Below are 26,355 nucleotides of genomic sequence, written 5' to 3'. Positions count from 1 at the left end.
TTATCCAGAAGTAATTCCTATTTTATCCGGTTCATCTTTAAAAGTCATTAAATACAGAAGGAGCTGTGGGGTTATCATAAATTTCCTTTCTTAAGTTGACAATAAAAAGCCGATTCTAACACTTAAAAGCAAAAATGAAAAAGAACAATATAAACAAGTACAAATCTTCTGTTTTTGTCTTTCACTGACAATATATTGAGTTTGCCCCATAACCACTTTTAATATGCAATGGGAATTATTCATAGTCAAGCATGTTCTGAGTCTATTTGGGGGAATAAGCAATCTATTTTCTGATTTTATAACAGCGGCCAGATGTGCTTTGAAGTAAAATGTTCCCACTTTGTAATCCATAAGTACCATGGACTTGAAGCAATCTGTAAACAGTCTTAACACTGACTTTTTTCATGTTCCTTTAGTAAACTTCTTATTCTCTCATAATACCTCAAGAAGGAATACCACAACAAAGAATGTCCCCAAAAATGGAAGATAAAAAGGACTTATGTAAAACATTAAAGTCCAGCAAACTATTACATAGAAAGCAAAGCCAAAAATAATTAAGTTCCAATGGCATGAATAAATTATATAGCCAAACATTTCTTGCTTAACGAATAAAATAGAATCACATAATAATTTAAACTAGATAAAAACACAGATATCTGAATGTTCCTTAATAAAAACTGGCTTGTTACATCTTATGTTGTTTAGTTTTTTGTTGTTTTTTTTTTAAACAGACCTTTTGCTTTCTTTCTCAGGGGGTCCTATGGTGTCTCCTGCCAATTTTTCAGTATTTGGTCAAGTTGACCACATACTTCCCTTATAGATTAACAGTGATCAATTTGAGAAGGTTTTGATTACAGAAAAAAGGGCATTTTAGGTATGTTAGAGGAAAGAGTTTTAACAGGAAAAATATTACAAGCAAGACAATAAAATTATTTTATGTCAAACTAACCATCAGAAGAGCTGTCAAAATTCTCCCCATAGCATAAAATAAATCCAGTCCTCAATGTCAAATCAATTATGCTCCAAAGCAATGCTGCGAATATTTTAGAACTTAAAAAGAAAAACATTCACCCAGAGAAATAGTAACAGGAATGGAGAGTCATTCATTGACTTAGAATTGGACAAGCATTTAAAGAGCATAAAGAAGACACAGAAAGAAAGGCAAAGTGAAAAGCAAGTAAGTTGGAACAGTTTACTGTTGGCTGATTAATAGAACAGATCACTTGGCATCAGGAGAAAAAAATCTTTTGCAGGTCAGAGAGATGACACTTGGCTCAATGACCTAGTACAGGGTTTGCAAGTGGGAGACCTGGCTTTGAACCCTAGCACCATATGGTCCCCTGAGCACCTCGAGGAATGACCACAAGCAACGGAACAGGAAGTAGCTACTGAGCACCTAAGGTGCTCCTAAGCATCTTCACCCCAGTAGTTTTTTTTCAATAAATGTTTTCAATAAATTTATTTTTTAAATAAATGGGCTATCTACCTATATAATAAATCTTAACTCCCTATTTTACCACATCTACCCACATCACCTCCAGATGGTGCCTTAATGAAAAAAAAATCAAACAATAGAGCTTTGTTAATCGAAAAAGTAAAACAATGGAAGGAAACAGAGGCAAACATAGAAAGATGAAAAGAGTCCAAGATTTTGAATAGTACAAAAACTAGCACTGCTTTACCATAAGGTGAAACAAGAAGAAAATGGTGGTACTAAAATAAGAAATTTTCTGCTCATCAGACTTTGGTAATAGATAAGGGAAAGAAATAAAGAAGAAAAAATGATACATAGATTTATAGATATATATTGGTTTGAGGACAAATTTAGCATTGCTCAGGGCTTACTACTGGTAGAGATCTGGAGATATTAGAGCCAGGGTTTAAACTCAAGTCATCCACATGCAAGGTAAATACTGGACCAACTCACTATACTTTCTCTACATTACTCAAAGAAAAAAATATTTGTATGATATTCCAAAAGAAGATACAAAACTCTTAATGTAGCTTGATAGAAGAATGGCAGATAAGCCAACAAAGTGGCAAAGTCTGAAGTAGGCAAGTTGCTGGGGCAATCCCAACTGCCAGTAAGTATGAGAAAAAGCTTAATGCATCAGTTATCAAGGACAGACACAGTAAAAAAAAAAAAACACAGTAGCATTAGTCAGTATCAAGAACAACTAAATCTTTCTGAAAAGGCCAAGCCTTAGAGAGAAAGAGTAGGACAAAGGTGACCAGCCCAACCTGATAAGGGTCCAAGTGGGCACAATGACTTTGGGAAACTGGCCATAAGTTTCTTAGCAATTTGCTTTTTCAGGCAAACCCATCACCCCAGATCTTCAGGGCCTAAATCAACTATCATCTCACTTGTCTCACAAATCTGTGAATTGGCAACATGAGCTCTTTCCCTGGAGCAGATGACAGCGTCCCTGGGGAATGGTCAGAGCAAGTCCTCAAAAGACCACAAGACGACCAGAATGAACACGAGAGCCAGGGGAACCAACATTTCTTCCACAGTGAACACAAGAAGCCAGCCGGCAAGATGGAACACAACTGCAAGCCGGACAAGGGAAGGAAGAGGGACAAACAGCAATTATTAACTTTTCCTGAGATGTACAATGCTCATTCATGTGAATGCAGCAGCTGCTTTTAGCTCTCTGTGTCCATCTGCACCATCTCCACCCTCCATCAATGCTTTGCCTCCCACCTACCAGTGTGGCCCTATGAGAGAGGTAGTTTGTTATCTTTTAAATAAGCTTTACACTGTGGTTTATGGCACTGTTACTGATAGGGCTTTATGCCTAACATTCTACCACTTTCTCAATCCTTCCTCCTGTGCAATGCTTCCCTCCACCATACTTATAGTTCCTCCTATCCTATACCTCCCCCATCCAAATGTTTCTAGCTGAAGACCAGATCTCATATTGTTTCAAGTCTTTGGGCATTCATTATTCTATCATCATGAAGGGACATGCTGAATCTGAGGGAGATCATTCTATGTTGCTCTCTGTCTCCCTCTAACTAACTTCACTCAGTATAATATTTCCAAGATCTATGTAAGAGCAAATTGAATAATTTTATTTTTTTCTTATGTTCAAGTAATAATCCATTATGTATAAAACAATTAATTCCTTTATACCAGGGGTCTCAAACTCAATTTACCTGGGGGCTGCAGGAGGCAAAGTCAGGGTGATCCTTGAGTGCAAAGTCAGTAATAATCCTTGAACATTGGGGGGTGACCCAAACAACTAAAACAAAACAAAACAAAAAAAGATTTCTTTAGGGCAGTACAGAGGGCCGCAAATGGTCCGCGGGCCGCGAGTTTGAGACCCCTGCTTTATACGGTCATCCATTCTTGAACACTTGAGTTGCTTCCATATTTTGGTTATTGTGGATAGGGCTACAAAAAACATAGGAGTGCAAATGTCTTTTCTGTTTTGTTTTAGGGAACCTGGAGAATACTGCAAGAAGTAGAATTGCTCCATCAACTAAGCTCAATTCCTACTTTCTTTTTAGGAATGTTCATACTGTTTTCCAGAAAGGCTGGAACAGTCTACATTCCCACCAGCAGTAAAAGAGAGTCCTTTCCTCCCTGCATCCGTACCAGCAGTGGTTATTCTTGTTCTTTTTGATGTGTGCCAGTCTCTGTGGTGTGAGATGATGCCTTGTTGTTGTTGTTTTGATTTGCATCTCCCTGATGATTAGTGATGCAGATACATTTTTTTCATGTGCTTTCTCGTCCTTTGTATTTCTTCTTTAAGGGAATTTCTATTTTTTCTTCTCCTCATTTTTTAGTTCCCTTGTAAAGTCCTACCAATGTTGTGTGTGTGTGTGTGTGTGTGTGTGTGTGTGTGTGTGTGTGTGTGTGTGTGTGTATCTTGGGAATTAATTCTTCCTTTGATGCAAACTTCTAGTTTTCTTTAAATGGAGTCATTTTCTCTGAGTTTCTAGATCCCAGAATTAGATTGGTTTTATAAGTATTTCATGAGTATATGAAGACTATACATTCATATCACATTCTTCCAACTGTTATTTTTATCTCAAACTGTATTTTTATTTCACTTTTAGAAACTGCTATGAAAAAATAATAGATCAATAAAAGACTGTGTCCAAAAGAGAGAAGAAATTGCCATGACCATTGCAAAAAAATAAATAAATCATCAACTATAATTGTTTCTCCCATCTCAAAACATTTTTCACTTTTTTCATGAAGGTAACCCAAGGTGAGGACCAGTTTAAAGGTTTAAAAAAAATGGGGCTGGAGCAATAATACAGAAAGTTCATTGCTTGCCTTGCAAAAGACCAATTTATGTTAGATTGGCCCATATGGGTCTGTGAACCACACCAAGTTATCCCAGAGCTCAGAGCCAGGAGTGAGTCCTGAGAACTGCTGGGTATGACGCCCAAAACAAAAAAGAATTATATACCATAACAAACTATTTCTCTCATAGACTTGTACCTCTTCACTTAATTTAAGCAGAATTTAATAAAAAAAAAGTACATGCTGAATAAGATTTTTTTTTATATTTTTTCTTTTCCCCTAAAACAGTAAATAAAACACAAGGCAAAAGAATATTACTTCCTGGCTTACTCCTCCTAGGAAAACAGAACATACTTCTTAAAATTGATAACAAAAATTAATTCCATTGTGTGGCTCTATGAACTTAAAAAAAAAAGTGCATACAATAGCGCCACCCTACAACATACAAAGTGGAGACTAGTTCCACCGAACTGAAACATTAACCAAGTGCTACTAATGCGTTTTAGTCAAAATTTTCTCCGTAACACTAGTCTATAGACACTAGGACTATGTACTCAAACCTTGAAGTTTTGCCATTTACAAAATAAAATGGAAATGCATTAAAATGCATGGTCCTTTCCATATTTTCCATTCTACATTATTCCATTCTGCATAAACAGAGTGACCCAGTCTATTCATATGTTGACAATTTGGTCATTTTTATTGCGGAGAAGTAATTCATTGTATGGTTCTATCACAATTTAACTAACTGTCAGCCAACTGAGGAGCCTTTGGGGCTGATTACAGTTTTAAGAGTTGTACCAAAAATGGAACAATGCTAAATACTTGCATCTGGGTTTTCTGTGAAGAGATTTTCATTTCATTTGAGTACTTAGGAATAAGACTGCTGTGTCATGTGGCAAAAGGTGATTTAACATTTGCATTTCTATCAGCCAAAGCTGAACATTCAGACTGAGGGGCTTGCTCATCAGAATTGAGGGGTATCTCTATTTCCATCCCTGTCTTAACCAACCCGACAGTGTCTTATTGCAGATATATATTTTTTGAGGCCACAGTCGGCTGGGGCTCAGGAACTACTCCTGGTTCTGCTCTCAGGAATGACTTCTAGCTGACTTGGGAGACCATCTGGGGTGCTGGGGATTGAACCTGGTTCGGTCATGTGCAAGGCCAACACCCCACCTGCTGTACTATTGCTCCAGCCTCCTCCTTCCAGAATCTTTTATTCCATTCTTTTTGCTGTTCAACTATTTCCTTTCTCTTGATGGGGAGTTCTTCTATGGATTTGGATAGAATCTCTACCAGCTATGCAGTCTAAGCCTGGGAAGGAGTTCAGGAGTACAGCACAAGTTTTGCATGTATAAAGTGTTGGGTTAAGTCCCCAGCACCTAACAAACACAGGCTGGGGAGAGATTTCTCTGCATCATTCCAACCTTAATGTGAGTGCTGCTGAAGCGAGCACTGTGGATTTTATTTATATGCCAAAGATCCAGTTTTGAGCTATAGTATTGATTCTATTTTTTCCTGTGTTGGGTCTCATTATTTCTATGTTAATCTTTATTATTTCCTTCATCTGCTTTGTGTTTAACTTGCTGTTCTTTTGCCAGTTTCTGTAGATGAGATCTGAGAGTAAGGAATGGAGACTTTTTTTTTCCCCCTTCTTGCTGCTTTCCGGATTTTCTCCTTTGTTTTCAACACTGTTACAGTTTGTCTGTGAAGCATTTTTTGTTTATACTAACTTGGAATTCACTGAGTTTCTCTGAAGAGAAATGTGAAAACTAATGGAAACCTGGAACCATTTCTTCCCATTTCTCTCCTGTCCTCCCGAAACTTTCTTCACCCATGTCAAGGTATCTAGTGATTCCACCATATTTCTCTTTATGTTTTTCTACATTATGTTTTCCCTCTGTTCTTCAATTTATAGGATGTCTCACTTGATCTCCCACTTCACTGTTCTGTCTTCTCCCCGTTGAATGAATTCCTCTCATGAAAAATTTAAAAATTAAACTGTAGGACCAGGGAGATGGTTTTAATAGCCTGAGTGCATATTTGTATGTAGGAGGCCCAGGTTCCGTCCCCAAGCACTGCTGGGTTTGACCCGTGAGCATTTCACCTGGAGTGGTCTGAGTGCCATTTGGGTATGGCTCAAAAACAAAAACAAAAAATACAACTTGACTTATTTGCACTGTTCTATTCTAGAATTGCCATTTGATCCTTTTTCCATATGTTTTGTAGTTTTTGTTGTTTTGGAGCCACAGGCTGCGGTGCTCAGGGGTTACTTCTGACTCTGTACTTGGGATCACACCTGGCAAGGCTCAGGGGGGTATCTGAGGTGCTGGGGATCAAGCTTGCACTGGCCACATTCAAGGTAAGGCCCTATTCATTGTACTACCACTTCAGTCAATGAAGACTTCATCCACCCACAAAATATCTACAAGTCAGACGCTTAATTTCCAAATATTTTCACTTACCAAAAAATGTCTGCTTCTCTAATTCATTTAAGATGATAAAAAGAATTATGATAATAGCTCATGTGACTGGCACTAGTCAGGTCCTAGATTTTAACCTAACACTGCAGAAGAGAAAAAAACAAATTCTAATCCTGCCTCAACACTTTGCATAACAGAGACACCTTTTTCCTGGGTTAGGTATCCAGAAAGATGGGCCCAGAATCCTGCCAGGGCACCGGAACTGAACAGATAAAACTTCATCATGGCAGAGCCAGAAAGAAAAATAAGGTCCCCTCAAGTTCCTTAGCTTTACACACATACACATGCACACACACATACACACACACACACACACACACACCTGGCCAGAAAGAAAAATAAGGTCCACACACACACACACACATACACACATATACACACACACACACACACACACCTGGCCAGAAAGAAAAATAAGGTCCCCCTCAAGTTCCCTAGCTTCACACACACACACACACACACACACACACACCTGTCCAGAAAGAAAAATAAGGTCCCCCTCAAGTTCCCTAGCTTCACACACACACACACACACACACACACACACACACACACCTGTCCAGAAAGAAAAATAAGGTCCCCCTCAAGTTCCCTAGCTTCACACACACACACACACACACACACACACACACACACACACACACACTCACACCACTAGCCATATGGAAGTTCATGGTACCTACATGCCTTTCACTGAGCCAACCTGAATTCCAGGTAGAGTGAGGAAAGGAAAACAGGAAGCAGAAGAGGAAACCCACGTCTGGGTTGTGCTCACTTGCTTTCTGGTGCCCCCAGATACATCTCAATTCTGCCCAGAGATTTAACTGTGTGAGAAGTCAGTCTTAAGGAGGCTTATTCCAGAATCAAGTTAAAAGAAATAAATGCCAACTTCTCAAACAAAACACTGAATCTAGTTTCATTCCCCAAAGACAGGCTTTGGGCAAAATGCTATATATCTTTTTTTTTCTGGCTTTGGTTTTGTCTTATGAGTGGTAAATAGCATAAAAACTCAGGAAATGTAGTAAGTAAATGAGGCATGCATTTGTATTTTACCCTGTAGAAAAATACCAGTTAACATTCCAAGTGTATATTTCTAGACATTTTAATACTCTAGACAGCGACAGAATTTTTCTTACTGAAATAGTATTTTTTCCCACTTAGGTTACTACTTCCTCCCTACCAAAACTGCCACATTTGGTCATCAGTAGTATAGTATGATCATAAAAGAACATCCCAAAGCACCATACATTATAAGAAAAGCCAGATTTTCAACTGACATGGGAAAACATAAAATTATCTACAACAAAACTTGAGGGGGGGATGAACATCTGAAATGACCTGCTTATTTAATGAGTTACCCTGACTAACCTCCTATCCAACCACACAGTGAAAGAAGTCACTTAACTCCCTCCTTAGCATCTTCAGTGAAATTACAGGAGAAAGAGGGAGGATCGAACAGAACAGAAAGAGGAAGGGAAAAAAGAAACAGAAGGCAAAAGGGAAAGGTAATAAAAGAAAGAAGATGGCAAAAAAATCTCAAAAATTAAGATCACGTAATATACAACTGCTTCAATTAAATAATGAAATGATGAATTGATGAATTGAGTGAGGAGGAGAGAGTCTGCCAGGTATGATGACCAACATGTCCTACAGCCTAGCTTGGACTCACCATCCCTGCCCTGGATTTCTCTCTTAAACAACCATCCAGCAATTACCATGATTTTCATGCTACAATTCCACACAACAGAAGCTTTCCATTATTTCAGCACACTAATGTTTTCCCATCCATGTCTGTACCTATGAAAAGGCAAAAAAAAAAAAAAAAAAAAAGCAAACCACCTGCTTTTAATCTGTCGAGACTGAAACTTATGTTGCATGTTAAATACTCTTCTAAAAGAAAATTCCCAAACACACTTTAGAAACCAGGACTGAAGTTCTTCTGACCTTTTCCAACCTCAAAATCCCAGCTTTAAGAAGAAAAAAAAAAGCTACTGAAGCTACCAATAATCCCTCCTTAACACAGAAGCTCCCTTGAGGACCACTGGAGCAGGTGAGTGATAGCAGAGGGTAGGAAGGTCGCCTTGCATGCAGCCAAACCAGGTTTGTCAGTCCTCTGCACAGCATATGGTCCCCCAAGCCCTCCAGGAGTAAGCTCTGACCACTATTAGGTGTCTAATTCCGCCCCACCCTCCAAACCAGCACATTAAAGACTTCCAACAGCTCCTTCATAGATTTTGAGAGATTAAAATGAATTACAAATTAACAGAATTAAACTTAAAAAAACAGACAAAATATTTAAATGCTATTCTACCAGCACCTTTAAAATGTTTCCTCAGGGATATGAAATCACTGGACTCCTTGCCTCCTGGTCCGTGGCCCGCACACCCATCAGGGTCACTCCAGCCCACTTACCGGGAAGGTTCCACTCCTCTGGCTCCTGGTCTGTTCAAGTAGAGTAACTTTACTCTGGGGTACTGTCCACTCTGGGGGGTCCCAGTGGGACTAAGGAAGAGATTCTTTACAACACAGGCCCATTCCCACTGCTATCCAGAGCTCCCTCTACTCCAGCTCCCATCACTGGGATCCTGATCTGCTCTGCTCCCAATGGCCTGACCTCAGGCGTCTGCTCCAAGTGAGGTCATTGGACCTGTGCTCCCAGAGGCTGGCATGCAGGGCCAGAGGGGTTCCAGAATGCAAGACCCAAAGAAGGCTTCCTCCTGGCCCCCAACTCTCACCTCACTGGGTGGGGGTGAAGAAGGGGCCAGAGCAGTGTCGCAGTGGTAGGGCACTTGCCTTGCACACTGCTGACCTAGGACCAAGCACAGTTTGATCTCCCAGAGTCCCACGTGGTCCCCCAAGCCAGGAGCTATTTCTGAGTGCATTGCCAGGAATGTGGCAAAAGAAAAAAAAAGTAATGTTCTGAGGGGCAGTAGAGATAATATAATGGGGAGGGTGCTTGCCTTGAACATCTGACCGGGGTTCAGTTCCCAGCACTCCGTACTGTCCCCTGAGCCCTGCCAGGGATAGTTCCTGAGCACAGAAGCCAGGAGTAACCCCTGAACACCACCATGTGTGGCCCAAAAATAAACCCCCAAAAAGTACTCAAAGGAGCTCATGAACAAAATATATTAACAGCAAGAAAGCTTCCACCAAAGCTAAATGTTTAAAAGGTTATTAATTTAGAAGAAGGGCTTAGGGGTGTCAATTTAATTGCGAGGTTTAATTACGCACTACTAGGAAAAATATTAACACACTTCTGAGAAAAGGAAGATTGTATTTTGGGAAAATATTATTTTTTAACAAACATTAAAAAAATTTCAAATTTTAGAACACTTAATGAAGGTGCTGACAAGGGTACCAGCAAGATTTTTTTAAAAAATATTGCACCCGTCTACGGCCATACCACCCTGAACGCACCCAATCTCGTCTGATCTTGGAAGCTAAGCAGTGTCGGGCCTGGTTAGTACTTGGATGGGAGACTGCCTGGGAATACCAGGTGCTGTAGGCTTAAAAATATATATATATATATTGCATCCTTGAGTAGAATCCATGTTTAACTCCATTAAATGAGCATTCAGAAAAGAAAAAAAAAAAAAGCTGTACATTCTCATATAAAACTAAAATCAAAGTAAAATCTATGCTTTCAGATACTCTGGACATTTAAATTATTCCACTGTAATCACAAGATAGAGTTGGCCTGATTAATGCATAGTTCATAAATATATTAAAATTCAAGGCTTTCACTTTCCACTGTTAGTAGATTCTTTGAACAATAAAAATGTGAAATAATACCCCAGGCAGGCCTAGTCTTAAGGCATTATCTCAAACTGTTTTTGGTGTTTTATTTTCATTTCATTATGAGAACAAAAACTATGATCCACTGAACTGTTAAAAAATCAAAATAAGTATTCCAAGTGCTGAGAAACGTACATCAGAGGCTTCCTATGGCTGCGGGCAAGGGCAAGCTTGAAAGGCGAGTTCAGGGTTTTTTTTTTTCTTTACCTCTTCTCTCTAAGGGGCTTCCCGTGCTCTCCCCATAATGCACCTCGGGACTTCCTTCATGGCCCAGCCCCTGCACCCTCAGACTGAGAAAGGCATCCCTTTAGACTTCTTGTTCTCAATCCCATTTCTGCCAGAGTGAATGAGTACTGCTGGTAAGGCATTGGCCTTGCAAGCATCCATGAGTGATCCCCTGAGCCAAGAGAAGAGCCTGAGGACTGGGTACTGGGTGTGGTGTGGCTCCAAAAACCAATATCCATAAAACAAACTAACATGTCTTTTCTTTCAGAGCATGCTCCCAAAGAAGTAAGGAAGAAGGAAGAGGCTGGCGATGCTGCCCTACTTCCCTACTTCTTGCTGCAGGCAGCACCTTCCTGTCTAAATCCCCCCCCGCAGGCTGGCTCCTCTGAGCTCCATCAGGACTGGGCACAAACAGCATAGCTGCCATCTCCCCGTCCTCGAAGAAATTCCAGCCCTTCCATGTCTTGAAGCTCTGCCCTATTCCTCACATCTCTGCAAATCCTGCAGCCAAAACCAAATGATAAGCCCCTACAATAATCTGTGCCTCCTGGCAATGAACAGATCGAGCCAACATTTCCTTCTCTCAGTTCACTGAATCAATTACAAAGCATTTTTGACTCTGATCCTTCCTCCCCTCTACCTTTTCAAGCCACTCAGAGAGCACAAGACTGACAAGAAATCATACAGATAGCAGAAAGACAACTGCCTTCCTTTCTCCATTTCCACTGGCATTCAATAGAGCCTTTACAGCCTCCCCATCTATTTCTTAAACCACTGCTTCTACTGAGAACTAGAATTAATAGAAAGGAGTTTGTTTCTGACTTTTTTGTTTGTTTGGGGGCCACACTCAGCCGTGTTCAAGGCTCTGTACTCAGGGATCACTCCTGGAAAGGCTCAGGGGACCATACATATGGTGTTCCAGGTTGGCCTTATGCAAAGCAAGCACCCTACCTGCTGTCATACCTCCCGGGCTCCAAAAAGAAATAGTCACATCTGAGCACAGAACCAGGAGTAAGATCTGAGTACCACTGGCCCATACCTCCTTAAAACATTTTTAATAATAATCTCTACTTTCACATAAATATATATATCCCACTGATTGGTGATAAACTGAGTCAAGACCAGGAAGACAATGTCCTGAGAGCTAATTAAGAAATCATCTAAATTATATAGAAAGCTTTTTTTGTCGGCAATTTTAATTGAGTTATTACTAATATTTGCAAGAGGAATTGAGAGCAATCTAATTGCCCCAAAATAGTATACTTCTTAAATAAGTTATGAAATATTTAAAAATTAATGCTATCATTAATATTCATGTTTATAGAATTACATATACTAATAATAAATCTTATAAAGCATCTGAGATGGGAATTATAATATGACCCTACTGTTCAAATTTAAATTTTATAAGTATACAGAAATAAAAAATATATAAGAATATGTGACTCACTTTTCAATGTTATGATTTTAAAACACATTTATTCTTATGATTTTATATATTTTTACTTGGTTTTTTTTTCCCGTGTTTTAGAACACATTCATTGGTGTGCTATTGGTGAGTTATGACTTGGTTCTTAGGGCACAATCCTCACAATGCTGTGGGACAGGAAAATGCCAAAGATGAAACAAGGAAATCCAACATACAAAGTATACATTCTAGCCCTTGGAGCTATCTCCAAATCTGATTTCCTAAATGTTTTAAGATTTTACATAACAAGTTATTTCTTAATAACTACATGTGATAAAAATTGGTTTAACTCCCCCTGGTGGAGGCCCGAATGCCGCCCTGGCACCAACCTGCTCCAGGGTAGGTTCATATGACACCCTGACAAGGAGAAAACAGCAACAACTTGCTCTAAGGTGAGATTTCTCTACCTCACCACCTAATGGGGATATGAAATAAGAAGACACTCCATGAAACCCTGCCTTCAACTTGGGATCTGTGCAAAAACCAAGATATCTAATTACAGAAGGCTGACTACAACAACCACAACTAAGTAGAACTTTTCCTGGTACCATAAAGAAAGACCTTGAGTTTGGACAATTAGCGTGCCTGAAGAATGTAGTCAGTCTTATGACAGTATGGTTCATGGGTAGAGATTTTGTGTGTTTGTTTTAAAGTCCATGGGTATTTCCTTTCTAATTTCCTCAACATTTAATGTGCCTGTGAGAGAAAAAAAAAAGACTGCCACACACACACCTTTTTTTTTCTTTTCTTAATTTTATTTATGCCTTCTAGATAGGGCACCTGCCTTTTTCATAGAACCTTGGAATATGAATCACTTTGTTTTACCTCATATTTCTACATCTTTCTACACATTGAGTAAAGAAAAAAATAGTGGATGTAGTCCAGGGACCAAGTGGTCTCAGGTGCATTTGGGTGGGAAAAAATGGTCAGAACTAAATACCCAAGTCAAAGTCAACAATAGAATCAAGAGACCCAAACTATAACGAGATAAACACAAAATGGACCTATTACACTGGTAGACCTGAGGCTAAGGGTAGTGGTACGAGATGCATGCTGGGAACTTTGGTGGAGAGAGGCCAACACTGGTGGTGGGAATAGCCCTATTTCACTGTCACTATATGACTGAAATACTTGTAATTCCCAATGGTCTCAATAAAAAATTAAACAAAAAATATTAAAAATTTGGTTTAAAAGGATTAAACACATTTGTCCTACAGGAGCACCCAGAGCACCAACAGGAGTGACATAAGAGCACAGAGCCAGGGCAAACGCTGAGTACTGCTGGCCCATAAACAAACCTCCCAAAACAAAACTGGTTTAAGGGGCTGGTGAGGTGGCGCTAGAGGTAAGGTGTCTGCCTTGCAAGCGCTAGCCAAGGAAGGACCACGGTTCGATCCCCTGGCATCCCATATGGTCCCCCCAAAACAGGGGCAACTTCTGAGCGCTTAGCCAGGAGTAACCCCTGAGCATCAAATGGGTATGGCCCAAAAACAAAAACAAAACAAAACAAAAAACTGGTTTAAACTCTTTTTATATTCCCCAAGCATACAAAATACATCTATTAAAAGTGGAGGGAGAGCAGCTGTTAGGAAAAATGAAGTCATAAAATTTGCTTAGACATGGATGAAGATGATGAGTGAAATGAGTCAGAGGGAGACTTAGAAAGATCACACCCACTTTTGTGATATTAAAACAAAAAAAGGTAGTATGGTAATAATATCCAAAGACTATAATAGAGATGAGGCCAAGAGGACCAGTCCATGGTAGAAAGCTTGCCACAAAGAGCGGGAAAATGTTGTTAGGGCAGAGAAGGGATTACAATGATAATGATGGTTGTTGGACCTGATTACTCTGGACAAGAACTGGGTACTGAAAGGAGATTAAGTGATAATGTGTGATACCCCTTCAGTAACAATATTGCAAACCCAACTTCCTACAAGGGACAACAGGAAGAGGAAGAAAAAGAAGAAAAATGTCTCCCCTTGAGGTGGGCAGGGGGAGAACAGGAGAGAAACTGGGGTCATTGGTGGCAGGAAATGTGCCCTGGTGAAGGAATGGATGTTGGACGTTGTATGACTGAAACTCAATCAGGATCAACTTTGTGACTAAGTATCTCATGGTGATTCAATTAAAAAAATTATTAGGAAAAAAGTGGAGGGAAAATATAAAACTAACTTTCAGAGCTCACTGTTGCCTACAAAAGAGAAGCTCAACCTCTCAGTTTGGCTCTCAATATGCCAAAGTCCACTGATCTCAGAAAACTACCTGCCACTCCCCTGCATACATGCTGTGCTGCAGGTGAGACTGTGCAGCTAGCCCACCAGCCCTTCCCTCTCATGGCCCCCAGTGCCACCTCTCCAAACACAGCTCCGTCCCCTGGACTTTGCACCTGCACACATCCAGGTGGCAGCTCATCTCTGAAATGTCTGACATTTTGTTTTGTTTTGTTTTTTGTTTTTGGGTCACACCCGGCAGCACTCAGGGATTACTCCTGGCTCCATGCTCAGAAATCGCCCCTGGCAGGCTCGGGGGACCATATGGAATGCTGGGATTCAAACCACTGTCCTGCTGCATGAAAGGCAAACACCTTACCTCCATGCTATCTCTCTGGCCCCATGTCTAACATTTTTAACCCAATGGCCTTGATTCCACCATTCTTCCCTCCTCACACTCATCCCTGTGTTTGATATTTGTAGAATGCTTCTCTGTGCTATACCATCTTTTCTCTTACCTTATTCAATTTTTTGACCTATACATCCTTCTTTCTCCAGCAAGAAATTCTGTTTAGGGCACATACTATTTTTCACTTCCTTAAAAAGTTGTTTCCCTTTCCTAGATTCCAACCCAAATTTCTTCTCAGTGCCAACACAGTTCTGAATGTCTCACATTCAATAATACTCACTGACAGAAGCAACGCAGTTCACTTTTTTCCAACACAATTATGATTCTACCACATCAATATACATACATTAAACACGTTTTTACCCCAAGATTCCAACTATTAAGGCGAGCTTCAATGTCACTGTCATCCAAACAAATGGCAGCTTTTTTCGGAAGAACTTCCTGAAATACAAAATAGAAAAGGGAAGAAAAAAAATCAAGAAAAGAAGCAAGAGGGGAACCATAAGAATAGGAGGGAAGAAGAGAACGTGGAAGGGAGAAAAGCTGAAGGGAAGGAAGGGAGGGAGGGAGGGAGGGAGGAAGGAAGGAAGGAAGGGAGGGAGGGAGGGAGGGAGGGAGGGAGGGAGGGAGGGAGGAAGGAAGGAAGGAAGGAAGGAAGGAAGGAAGGAAGGAAGGAAGGAAGGAAGGAAGGAAGGAAGGAAGGAAGGAAGGAAGGAAGGAAAGGAGGGAGGGAGGGAGGGAGGGAGAAAAAAGAACAGAAGGAAGAGAGAAAGAGGAGGGAAGAAAATGGAAGGAAAAGGAAGAAAAGAGTGAAGGTAGAGAAAGAAGGAAAGGATAGAAGGGACAGAGGGAGGGCAAGAAGGGAAGGAAGGAAAGAAAGAGGGAAGTGAAAAGAAAGAAGGGAAGAAGGGAATGAAATAAAGGAAGGATGGAAGAAAGGAAAGGAATGACGGAAGGAAGGAAGGAAGGAAGGAAGGAAGGAAGGAAGGAAGGAAGGAAGGAAGGAAGGAAGGAAGGAAGGAAGGAAGGAAGGAAGGAAGGAAGGAAGGAAGGAGGAAGGAAGGAAGGAAGGAAGGAAGGAGCAGAGGGAAAGAAAAAGGGGATGAAAATGAGGAAGAGAAGAGGGAAGAGAAGGGGGAAGGAAGAAAGGAAAAAGAGAGAAGAGAGGGTGGAAGGTAAAAATCAAGAGATGGAATAAATAGAGAAAGGAGAAGAATGAAAAGGGTGGGTAGGAGAAAAAATAGGATGAGAAGGAAGAAGGGGCAAGAAGAAGAAAGAACAGAAAGAGAAGAAGACAAAATGTATGTGATTCAGAATGAGGGACATTTTTTGGATGATTTTTGGTGACGCTCTATTATTGCCCTCAGAGGAAAGGATTATGTTACAAGCGAACTCAAGTTCTCAGTTCTCAGTAATGACTTCTTTGTAGCTGCTTAGGGCTATGAACTGCCTTCCCAATATATTCACACAGCAACTAGATTTCAAAAACAAACAAAAAAAAAAACATCAAAAGAATATTTTAAAAATTAATCCCAACTCTTCTCTTTAAGTTCTTTCACAAAAAAAGTTTTAATTGTGGTGTACCACAGTAACTTTAAAGGGCAGTGGGGAGCACTTGAAAAGATGAATTATTTACTCTCGTTAAAATAGTTAACAGGAAGTTTGTGTTGATGTCCAAGAAGCTCTTTGTTCTTAAATTAATTCTCATTCAGACACAGAAAATAAAGAAAAAAAGGCTTTGGACTCAGAGCATAAAAACACAATTGTGGTCATTCTTGACTTTAAAAAAACCCTGAAATTCCATGCTTTCCCCGACCCTATAATGTCTTACACGACATAGTTATCAAATCAAATTAAGATTGTAATTAACTGGGGACAGTCTAAGATCTATGTCCAGAAATGAGCACTGATCTGAATTCTCTAAAAACTAATAAAGGTAAAATTATGTGAAACAGTCATTATTCCTATAGACAAAAAAAATTTGAATGAATGTTTTTTTAGCTTAGCATTCTCTTAGCATTTCTTTCAGAAAACTTCATTATTGACAAGTCAATGTATTTAATCTCTCATATTTAAATGACCTAAAATGATGAAATTCTTCCTCTTTTACTGAGTTCCCACATTTTGTTTGGAAGTCCATTTTCCCATTTTTATAGACTCCTTGCTCATTCAAGTTTTGTGGTATTCATGGTAAATAAACATTACATGTGAAAATATACTTGTCTTATCTATTTGGAATCTATATAATGATAGATAATAAGTCCATAAATATTTCAAATGTGTTGACTGTTTTATTTAAGTACACTGGGAAGTTCCAAACTGTCCCTGGACACAGTGAAACAAGTTAGGTTTAGTGCAATACCTGATCAAACAGCCACACACCACACATAAATTTGTAACTAAATTTAGGGTTGCCATGACCAGTCAGAGTTCCTTAGGTCAGAGAAGCCAAAGGAAAGCAGGGAAAGTTCTTGGGCACAGCTGGTGGGATGCTTGTCAGCACCTTGTTCAACCCAGTCATGAGGGAATAATCAGGCTTAAGAGCAGCCCTGATGTGGACAAGATATAAATAGCCCCCCCCACTTTCATCAAAAAGACAAGTCTCCCCATTTCAGTACAAGCTCATCCCAATTTCATAACTTTATTATCGTTGAGCATCTAATGCATAAACCAAGTCAAATGTAAGAGGCAAAAATAAGACCTCTGTGGCCTTCCTTCAAGGCACAGAAAAACAACTGACTGATGGAAAATGGGGAGAGAGCAAAATGGCAGGAGCATTTGGGAAATAGGCCAAAGACACGTCTTTCTGCAGCATCATGATAATCACTGCTGTACAGGAATCACTGGATCTCTGACTATCTGAAGTTTGAATTTTGTGGGATAACTTTTTCTCAAGAGGAGAAAGAAGGGAGGGAGGGAGGGATTAAAGTAGGAGGGAAGAAAAGAAGAGAGAGGAAGGGAGGGAAAGTTAAGGAGAGACGGAAGGAAAGAGAGAAGGAAGGAAGGAAGGAAGGAAGGAAGGAAGGAGGGAGGGAGGGAGGGAGGGAGGGAGGGAGGGAGGGAGGGAGGAAGGAAGGAAGGAAGGAAGGAAGGAAGGAAGGAAGGAAGGAAGGAAGGAAGGAAGGAAGGAAGGAAGGAAGGAAGGAAGGAAGGAAGGAAGGAAGGAAGGAAGGAAGGAAGGAAGGAAGGAAGGAGAAAGAAAATGATCTTACACAAATCTTGAGGGAACTATTTTCTCCATCTTCTCTGCAGGTTGAAATTCCAGAATGTGCTTTCAACTGGAGCTTCGGTGTCAACTGGTCCCTATTAACAGACCAACACAGAAACAGCCAGAACTGAGAGAATTTAGAGGCCACAGGGATAGCAAACACAAATTGTCAATTATTTTCTTAGGAAATGTGATGATCTCTTATGTTAAAATGTTCCTCGAGTAAAGAAAATTTAAATGCAAATAATAATTCATGTTTTCTCACATCTTATTTCACTTAAAATATAAATAAAATGGTGCCTTACGTGTTTGTCTGAAAAAAGGCTATTTTTAAGACTATATATTACTTATTTAAAAAAAAACTTTCTTTTTTCCCTCCTTTCCTTTCCTAATGAGGAAAGGAGAAAAAAAAATGAAGCACAGATATTCAAAGAAAACCTTCTTTAAAAGGATTCATGTTCTACCTCAAGATGAAATCTTTTTTTTTTTTTTTGGTTTTTGGGCCACACCCGTTTGACGCTCAGGGGTTACTCCTGGCAATGTGCTCAGAAATCGCCCCTGGCTTGGGGGGACCATATGGGACTCCGGGGGATCGAACCGCGGTCCGTTCCTTGGCTAGCGCTTGTAAGGCAGACACCTTATCTCTAGCGCCACCTTCCCGGCCCCAAGATGAAATCTTAAGATAGACACAATAACACAACTTTCATGTTGCTATTTGAGTTCATTTTAAATCTTGTTCTTTTAAACCATTTTAAATGGAGTTTGAGTTCATTTTATATCATGTCAAAAATAAACCCACCTTAAAGTGTAAAATACACCGTGTTAATTCAATACAACATAAGTAGGTAAACAGTCTTAGCTTTCTTTTCTTTCCTTTTCTTTTTTTTTTTTTGGTTTTTGGGCCACACCCGGCGTTGCTCAGGGGTTACGCCGGGCCCTTCAGGGGTTACTTATGGCTCTACACTCAGAAATTGCTCCTAGCAGGCTTGGGGGACCATATGGGATGCCGGGATTCAAACCACCGTTCATCCTGGGTCTGTTGCATGCAAGGCAAAGGCCCTACTGCTGTGCTATCTCCAGCTGCATTACCTTTTTTTTTTTTTTTTTTTTTTTTGGTTTTTGGGCCACACCAGGCAGTGCTCAGGGTTTACTCCTGGCTGTCTGCTCAGAAATAGCTCCTGGCAGGCACGGGGGACCATATGGGACACTGGGATTCGAACCAATCACCTTTGGTCCTGGATCAGCTGCTTGCAAGGCAAACGCCGCTGTGCTATCTCTCCGAGTCTTAGCTTTCAAATCAATTTGAACAGAAAAACTTTCCCCAATACAAAATACAGTATAATATGACTATTTCCAGGCCAAGGGTGTGGCTCAGTAGTAGACCATGTGCCTTGCATGTGTGAGGCCCTGGATTCAGTGCCTGATACTACAAAAATAATTCTCTATACACAACTTGGATCTGGAACCTCTCATCTATTTTTATTCAAGTGACTTCAATGAATGCTTCATGATTCTGAAAAGCTAGTCTCTGAACAGCTGCTTCAAGATATGTAAAATGGAAAACTAACCTAACCACTCCATAATGAATTAAAGTCACTGGCATCCAACCACAAACTGTATCGAGATTTCCTGCACAAATTGCAAGCCACGGTCTTCCCCCCAAACGGACAACTAGTACAAAAGAACGAGGTTAAAATTAATATGTTTTCTGGTAACAAACTAACAGAACCATCTTCCTTAGATTAGTCACTGATTTGGGATGTCTAAAAGAGCTGCTTTAAAGGAAATGATTGATATTATATAGCCCTAATCAATGCCCAGATGTCCAAACAGTTTAAAACAACTGGGGGAAAAAATAAGGGACTAATTTGAATAGTTTGATCGCCAACGTGCTTGTACTATGCAAACTCATTATATGAGAGAAGGAAAGAAGATAAATCACGGCCTGCTCTGCTTTAAGAATAGATTAGGAGCTCATAAAAAAGAGCCATACTTAAAAATTTAAAAATACTCAAATATTAAAAGCCATTCTCATGGAAAAAATTTTAATGAAAAGGAGCCAAAACTCTTATCTATGATACTGTGCACACCCATAAAACAATACACTCCTTATTCGCTCAGAGCTGCTCTTCCTTACCAAAAATTGCCTCTTACCTCCTTACATTTTTTGATTTTCAAAATAGTTACTGGGTCCACATCCTAACCTGCCATGGACTTTCACAACCTGACTTCTGCTGCCACCCCAAAAACACTATTACTAAGTCAGCTTGCAATCCCTCCCTCATTTGGTCAAAGGGGCATTACCCAGTCTTGGTCCATTGTCTATTTGAATAAAACTCTGGGGACTATCGAATTGAGCTCACCTTTACTGACCCCTGCAGAGCACAATTCTTTTCTGGCCTTCACCAACCTTAGAGGTTTCCTGAACAGGTTTTCTTTCTTTCCATGCCACATACATACAGGCAATCCAGGCTTCTGAATCAGACTTTTTTTTTAATTTTTTAAAATTTTATTTTATTGAAACCATTGTGCACTCCCTGCTAATACTATTGTTCTGCCCTCCTTCCCCGAGATTATTTTATTTTATTGAAACCACTGTGATTTACAAAGTTCTTCATAGTTGGGTTTCAGACATACAATAAGAAATCAGGGTCAGGCCGGAGCAGTGGCGTTAGAGGTAGGGTGTCTGCCATGCCCACTTTAGCCTAGGACGGATCGTGGTTTGATCCATATGGTCCCCCAAGCCAGGGGCAATTTCTGAGCGCACAGCTAAGAGTAACCCCTGAGCATCAATGGTTGTGGCCCAAAAAAACAAAAAACAAAGCAAACAATAAATCAGGCCCAATCCTACCACCACTGTCCATCTCCCTTCACCAATGTTCCCCAAGTGCATCCCATTGTCCCCCAGCCTGCCAGTATAACGGGCCCATTTTAAGTTTAGATTGTTAAAGTTTCAGTCTCTTGATTCCATTGTTGTTGCCTTTGACTTGTATATTTAGTTCTGTCCTTTTTTTATCTCTACCAAAGGACCTGAGACCACTTGCCTTTGGCCCCCATCCTTTCATATTTGTATTTCTCCTCCTCCGCTCAGTTTCTTTCCTTCTCTTTGCTATACTCTAGGGCCAAGCTGTTCAAGACAACTCCCATTTGGACCATTGCATTTCTTCTTGCAATTTGAATCAGACTTTATTATTTTCATTTCACAAGGTTTCCTGGACAAACCAATACGCAAAGAATTTTTTTCAATATAAAGAGAAGCTTTGATTGCCAAACCTGTATCACCAGCCCAAACTGTTCTCTTGGCCTCGATCCTGAAGAGCCCTACATACAACACAACATGTCCCAAACTAAAGTCATTGTGTTTCCCCCAAAAAACATTCCCTGTAGGCAAAGTAAGTCTGTCAGAATCCAATTGAGACAAGAGGCCATGGCTACAATTGAGGCAACATAAGACTCAAGCAAAGAAGTTCCACCTTTCGCCAGCAAGAGTATCTGTAGCTAAAAGCTCAACAAACTAAGACTCTACTTAGGTTCTAGACGGTTCCTAATTCACAGTTATGAGGCTAGACAAGGACTTTTTATGAAGGCTCTCAGGTAAAGAAACAGCCTGCTACACAGAACATTAGATCTCAGAGCCAGAGAGATAGCACAGTGGTTAAGCCTCTTGCCTTGTATACAGCTGCCCCAGATTCAACCCCTGGCATTCCATATGGTCCCCTGAGCTCCTCCAGGAGTGATTCATAAGAGCCAGGACTAACTCCTGAGCATCACCAGATATGAGAAAAATTAAAAAAGAAGAAGATTAGGTTCAGAAAGACAACTTGGAGGAGCCTAAAGATGTGTATAGGGCACTCATGATGAAGGTACTTGGGCCAATTAAGGAAAAGATTGACTTGATGAATTTCCAGATGCCAAAGCCTAAAACAGGTAAGACAAAGGACATTAGTAAGACCTTTCTGATATGCAAATGCTTTTGCTTCTCCTCCTCCACATTTGACAGATAATATTTCTTTTTTTTTTCTTTTTGGTTTTTGGGTCACACTGTCAGCACTCAGGGGTTACTCCTGGCTCTATGCTCAGAAATCGCTCCTTCTGCATGCAAGGCAAATGCCCTACCTCCATGCTATCTCCCAGGCCCCCAGAAAGTATTTCTGAGATCTCACTTTTCCTAATACTAAAATCTTTCAGTAGGATTTCAAAAGTGTTCTCTCTGCACCCCGATTAACCCCAAAAAAAATAAGACATGGATTTGGCACTGTAAAAGGTCTCAACAATAAGATGTGTAATATTTACAAATTGAAAGGAAGGGACAGAATAATAGTACAGCAAATAGAGTGTTTGCCTTGCACACAGCCGATCCAACTTCAATCCCTATTCCATATGGTCCCAGAGCCTGCCAGGGATGATTTCTGAGTGCAGAGCCAAGAGTAGCCTCTAATCAAGGCCCGGTGTGGCTCCGAAATTCAAAAACAAAATAAGCACACAGAAAAATAAATCAAAAAGAAGATTTCATGTGTGCCTACCAGCCAAAAAAAACGTATGATGTAGGCTGATTTTTTTAAGGTAATGGAAGTCCTAAAATAGTAGGTAGGGTGCTTGCCTTGCATGTAGCCAACCCAAGTTCAACCCCTAGATGGGGCCCTTTGATGAACATTTTTATATTTTTTATTTAGTTCAATTTATCTACTCTTTTTTTTCTTTTTTTTCTTGGGGGGGGGGTGATTTTTTTTTTAGGTCACAACTACCTGATTTTAGATCTTCATACATTTCTGACATAGCATCATCAAAAACTAAATTCTTCTCTAAGCACTGTCTTATCACACCTCATAAATTTTGATATGTTGCATTTTATCACTTGTTTCGAATATTTTCTAAGTTCCTTTGTGCTTTCTCCTTAAACAGTGGTTGCACAGAAGTAAGCTTTTTATACTCATAAATAGTTGAAGGTCTTTTGGTATGTTCAATTGTTATTTATTTTTTATTGAAATCCAGTAAGAAAACACTCCATGTGATTTGTACTTTCGAAAACAAGATTTCTTTTATACCAAGATATAACCTCTCTAGATAAGCAGTCCATGCTCTCCTAAAGAATGTGTAATCTGTAGTTACTGGTGGGTAATTAATAGCTGTCAACCAGGCTGAGATATTGCAGAATACCATCCAAATCTCTGTATCCTTATTGATAATTTTATCACAGTGCTCATTAGTTACTAAGAAAGATACTAACACCAGTAACAGGCAAGAACGTAGCTCAAGGGTTAGAGTATTATCCTTGCCTGGGTCCAAACCCTGGGACTGTAAACTAGTAAAAATAAATAAATAAATAAATAAATATATGACAAACATAAATTTGCTTATCTCTCTTTAGTTCTGCTCTTTTTAAGAGCCTGTTTTCATTACACACATTTATAATTTCCTTATAACATTAGTTGACATATCGCTACAAAATGATTCTATTTGCCCCTAATCATTGGTCTTGTCAAGGATATTTTTGTGTGATATTGAATACAACAGCTTTACCTTGGAGGAGTGTGGCTGGGTGCCCTAACCTGAGTGAATCTCACGCAAGTAGCCTCTGAACCCCTGGACTCTCTCTCTCACTCTCTCTCTCTCTCTCTCTCTGCAACTCTGTCTTTCCTGTTCCCATTTGATATCTCTTGATAGCTTTTATTTTCAATTTATTTCTCTACGTATTTAAAGCTGGTCTCTTAGAGACAGCAGTTCTTTTTTTTTTTTTTTTTTTTTTAGAGGCAGCAGTTCTTACACATTTATTCATTCTCCCACTTACTTTGAGTCAGCATGTCGAGCTCATGTGCATTTAAGCTGATTCCTGACAGGGTTCCATTTAGTCTGTTTACTATCTTGTCACTGGTTTTATATTTGTTTCATCTACTCTGCTATCCCTGTTCCATTGCCCATTTATTTAGCTGTGGTCATTGAATATTTTCATTGTGTTTCATTTTATTTATTGGGGGGGGGGCACACCTGGCAATGCTCAGGGGTTCATGCTCCAGAGTTACTCCTGGCAGTGCTGGAAAAAAAAACATGCAGTGTTGAGGATCTAACCCAGGCCCCCACATGCTTTACACCTCGAGCCTCCTCTCCAGCCCTGTTTCATTTTAATTCCTATAGATGCACATCTTGCTAGCTCTCTGCTTTCTACTACCTTGGTAGGTGCTTGTTCCAGGGATATGCTGGACAACATCTAGAATGGCCACTAATGATGACCATCCGTCTTGCTATTTGTGACCTCATATAATCTTCCTCTTTAAAAGCCAACCCAAACTAGCCGTGTACTTCCAGTAAAAAGAGTCTTGTGGTCAAGACAATTAGCTACCATTTCAAAATTGAGTTTACAAAATAGATTGGTTTTCACTGCTTCCATTCTCTAAGGGAGATTAGTTGCCGTGTTGTGGTCTATACTCTGGAGAAATCCAACAGCATTAAAATGCTAAAATGCAGTAAGTTCTGGATAATTACACATAAAAAAAAAAAAAAGTGTGTGCCTCAGACCAACCTCCACAAAAGCTAAGTTCTATTAGTTAGATCAGTGAGAACAGAAGTAGATTTCCCACACGAGCCAAAACTTCAACTGAGACCACAGACCCAGCCAATATTTGGATTGCAGCTTAATAAAATAACGGAAGCCAAAAAATCCAGCTAAGGCATATCCATGAGGGCAATAATACTTGCTGCTTTAAGACACAAAAGTTAAAAGAATAACTTTGTGTATCATACTTTAGGTAAGATGTATATATATATATATATATATATATATATATATACTGGTAAAGATACAATTAATATACTTGATACATGCTGCTAAAGTTTACTGTGTTCGTATAGAAAATTATACTGCAACCAACTACTACCAAAGTACAAGTAACCTGCCATCACTCTCCATGTCACTGCTGGCCTGATCTCCACCCCTTTCCATAATTTCCCTTCTACTTCCTATTCATCAGTTTTATAAGCCAAGGCCAAGATTTTCACTGTTTAATAGTATCTATTCCCTTGTTTCTTCTACTAATTCTTTAGGCAATGATAATTACAGATTTGGGTATCTGTATGGGACATGATGTCTAAAATTTTGAAAGAAAAAAAGTACAAATATCTATCATACCATTACCTAGAATTTTAAGTAGTACAGACAAAATTGAGTTAACCAAGCTGTTAGTAGAAATCTGAAATCTGAGAACAAAGCCAGCAAGAGCATAAGAGGAAATGGCAAACATATTTTTATTTATAGTATATCATATTGTTTGTATTATATTATATAATATTATATATATTGCAGAAGGCCACTTCATTGAGTTTAGTAACATTTGAAATAGAAAAATGTGTAGCTAGAGAGATAGTACAGCTAGTAAGCCTTGTGCCTTGCACACAGCCTATCCAGGTTCAATCTCTGGTATCTCAAACAGAAGTAATTCCTGAGTGCAGAGCCAGAAAGGTGTAACCACTGGAAATCACCAGGTATCACCAAAAATACAAAACAAAAAAGATAAAAATGTGTCTAATTAATTGTGTGTCTAGTATAAATAGCTAAGGAAATTTCTAAGCAAAGTATTTCTTGTTGCTTCCAGTAAAATTCAAGAGAGTAAGATTACAACACCAAAATTTCATAATTATAAAATAAAGTTTCATTCTCTCCAGATGGTTAGAGACACTAAATTAAGAAAAAGCATCCAAGCCAAGTTTGGGAACTGTAGAAAGAAAAGCCAAGAGTATAAGCAAAAAGATTGAAAGATTGTGTTAAGATGAAAAATAGTTATCAGACCTTGACACATGGAGACACTTTACAAAGATGAAGGATATGCCTTAAAGATACTGGCAAATAGGGCCTGTAGAAAGACCTTAAAGATTTTTCAGTCTTCTGAAGGATCTGTCCTTCAGTCTTCTCAGAAATAACCCATGGTAAAAAGAAATCCATCTCTCACAGATCAGTAGAGGAGGATTCTGGTGACGGGAATGAACACAAATGAACACAAATACCCAGGAGGGCTACAAAGCTTTCAAAAAAAATACAATCAAATTTCAGCAAAATCATTATCTTGGACCAAATGAAAAGGAGACAATATCCCCCAAAAATCATTCTTGAAGGAAGCAAGCTGAGAAAACAAATTACTCAACTGCAAGCATATGCTCTCTTACAAGAAGGAAGGAAGGAAGGAAGGAAGGAAGGAAGGAAGGAAGGAAGGAAGGAAGGAAGGAAGGAAGGAAGGAAGGAAGGAAGGAAGGAAGGAAGAAGGAAGGAAGAAGGAAGGAAGGAAGGAAGGAAGGAAGGAAGGAA

At 39.6% G+C, this 26,355-nt stretch overlaps 1 protein-coding gene and 1 non-coding gene across 2 annotated transcripts in view; one reads left to right on the top strand and one right to left on the bottom strand.

Annotated features, from left to right (window-relative positions):
- CEP112 (centrosomal protein 112) overlaps positions 1-23,863 on the bottom strand; it is a 429,834-nt gene extending 405,971 nt beyond the window's left edge. The window contains exons 1-4 of the mRNA XM_049768363.1: positions 23,851-23,863; positions 19,631-19,733; positions 18,067-18,157; positions 15,218-15,295 (exon numbers count right to left, since the gene is read on the bottom strand). Coding sequence (XP_049624320.1) covers positions 15,218-15,295; positions 18,067-18,157; positions 19,631-19,733; positions 23,851-23,863 — 285 coding nt within the window. The remainder of the gene's footprint in view (positions 1-15,217; positions 15,296-18,066; positions 18,158-19,630; positions 19,734-23,850) is intronic.
- Positions 10,134-10,252, top strand: LOC125995067 (5S ribosomal RNA). The gene has a single exon (XR_007490710.1). It is a non-coding gene; the product is annotated as a 5S ribosomal RNA (ribosomal RNA).
- Positions 23,864-26,355: the final 2,492 nt, after the last annotated feature.

Source organism: Suncus etruscus, chromosome 1, assembly GCF_024139225.1.
Source record: "Suncus etruscus isolate mSunEtr1 chromosome 1, mSunEtr1.pri.cur, whole genome shotgun sequence".
Lineage (NCBI taxonomy): Eukaryota > Metazoa > Chordata > Mammalia > Eulipotyphla > Soricidae > Suncus > Suncus etruscus.
The sequence above is the reverse complement of the archived record's forward strand: the minus strand, read 5'-3'. Positions and strand labels throughout refer to the sequence as shown.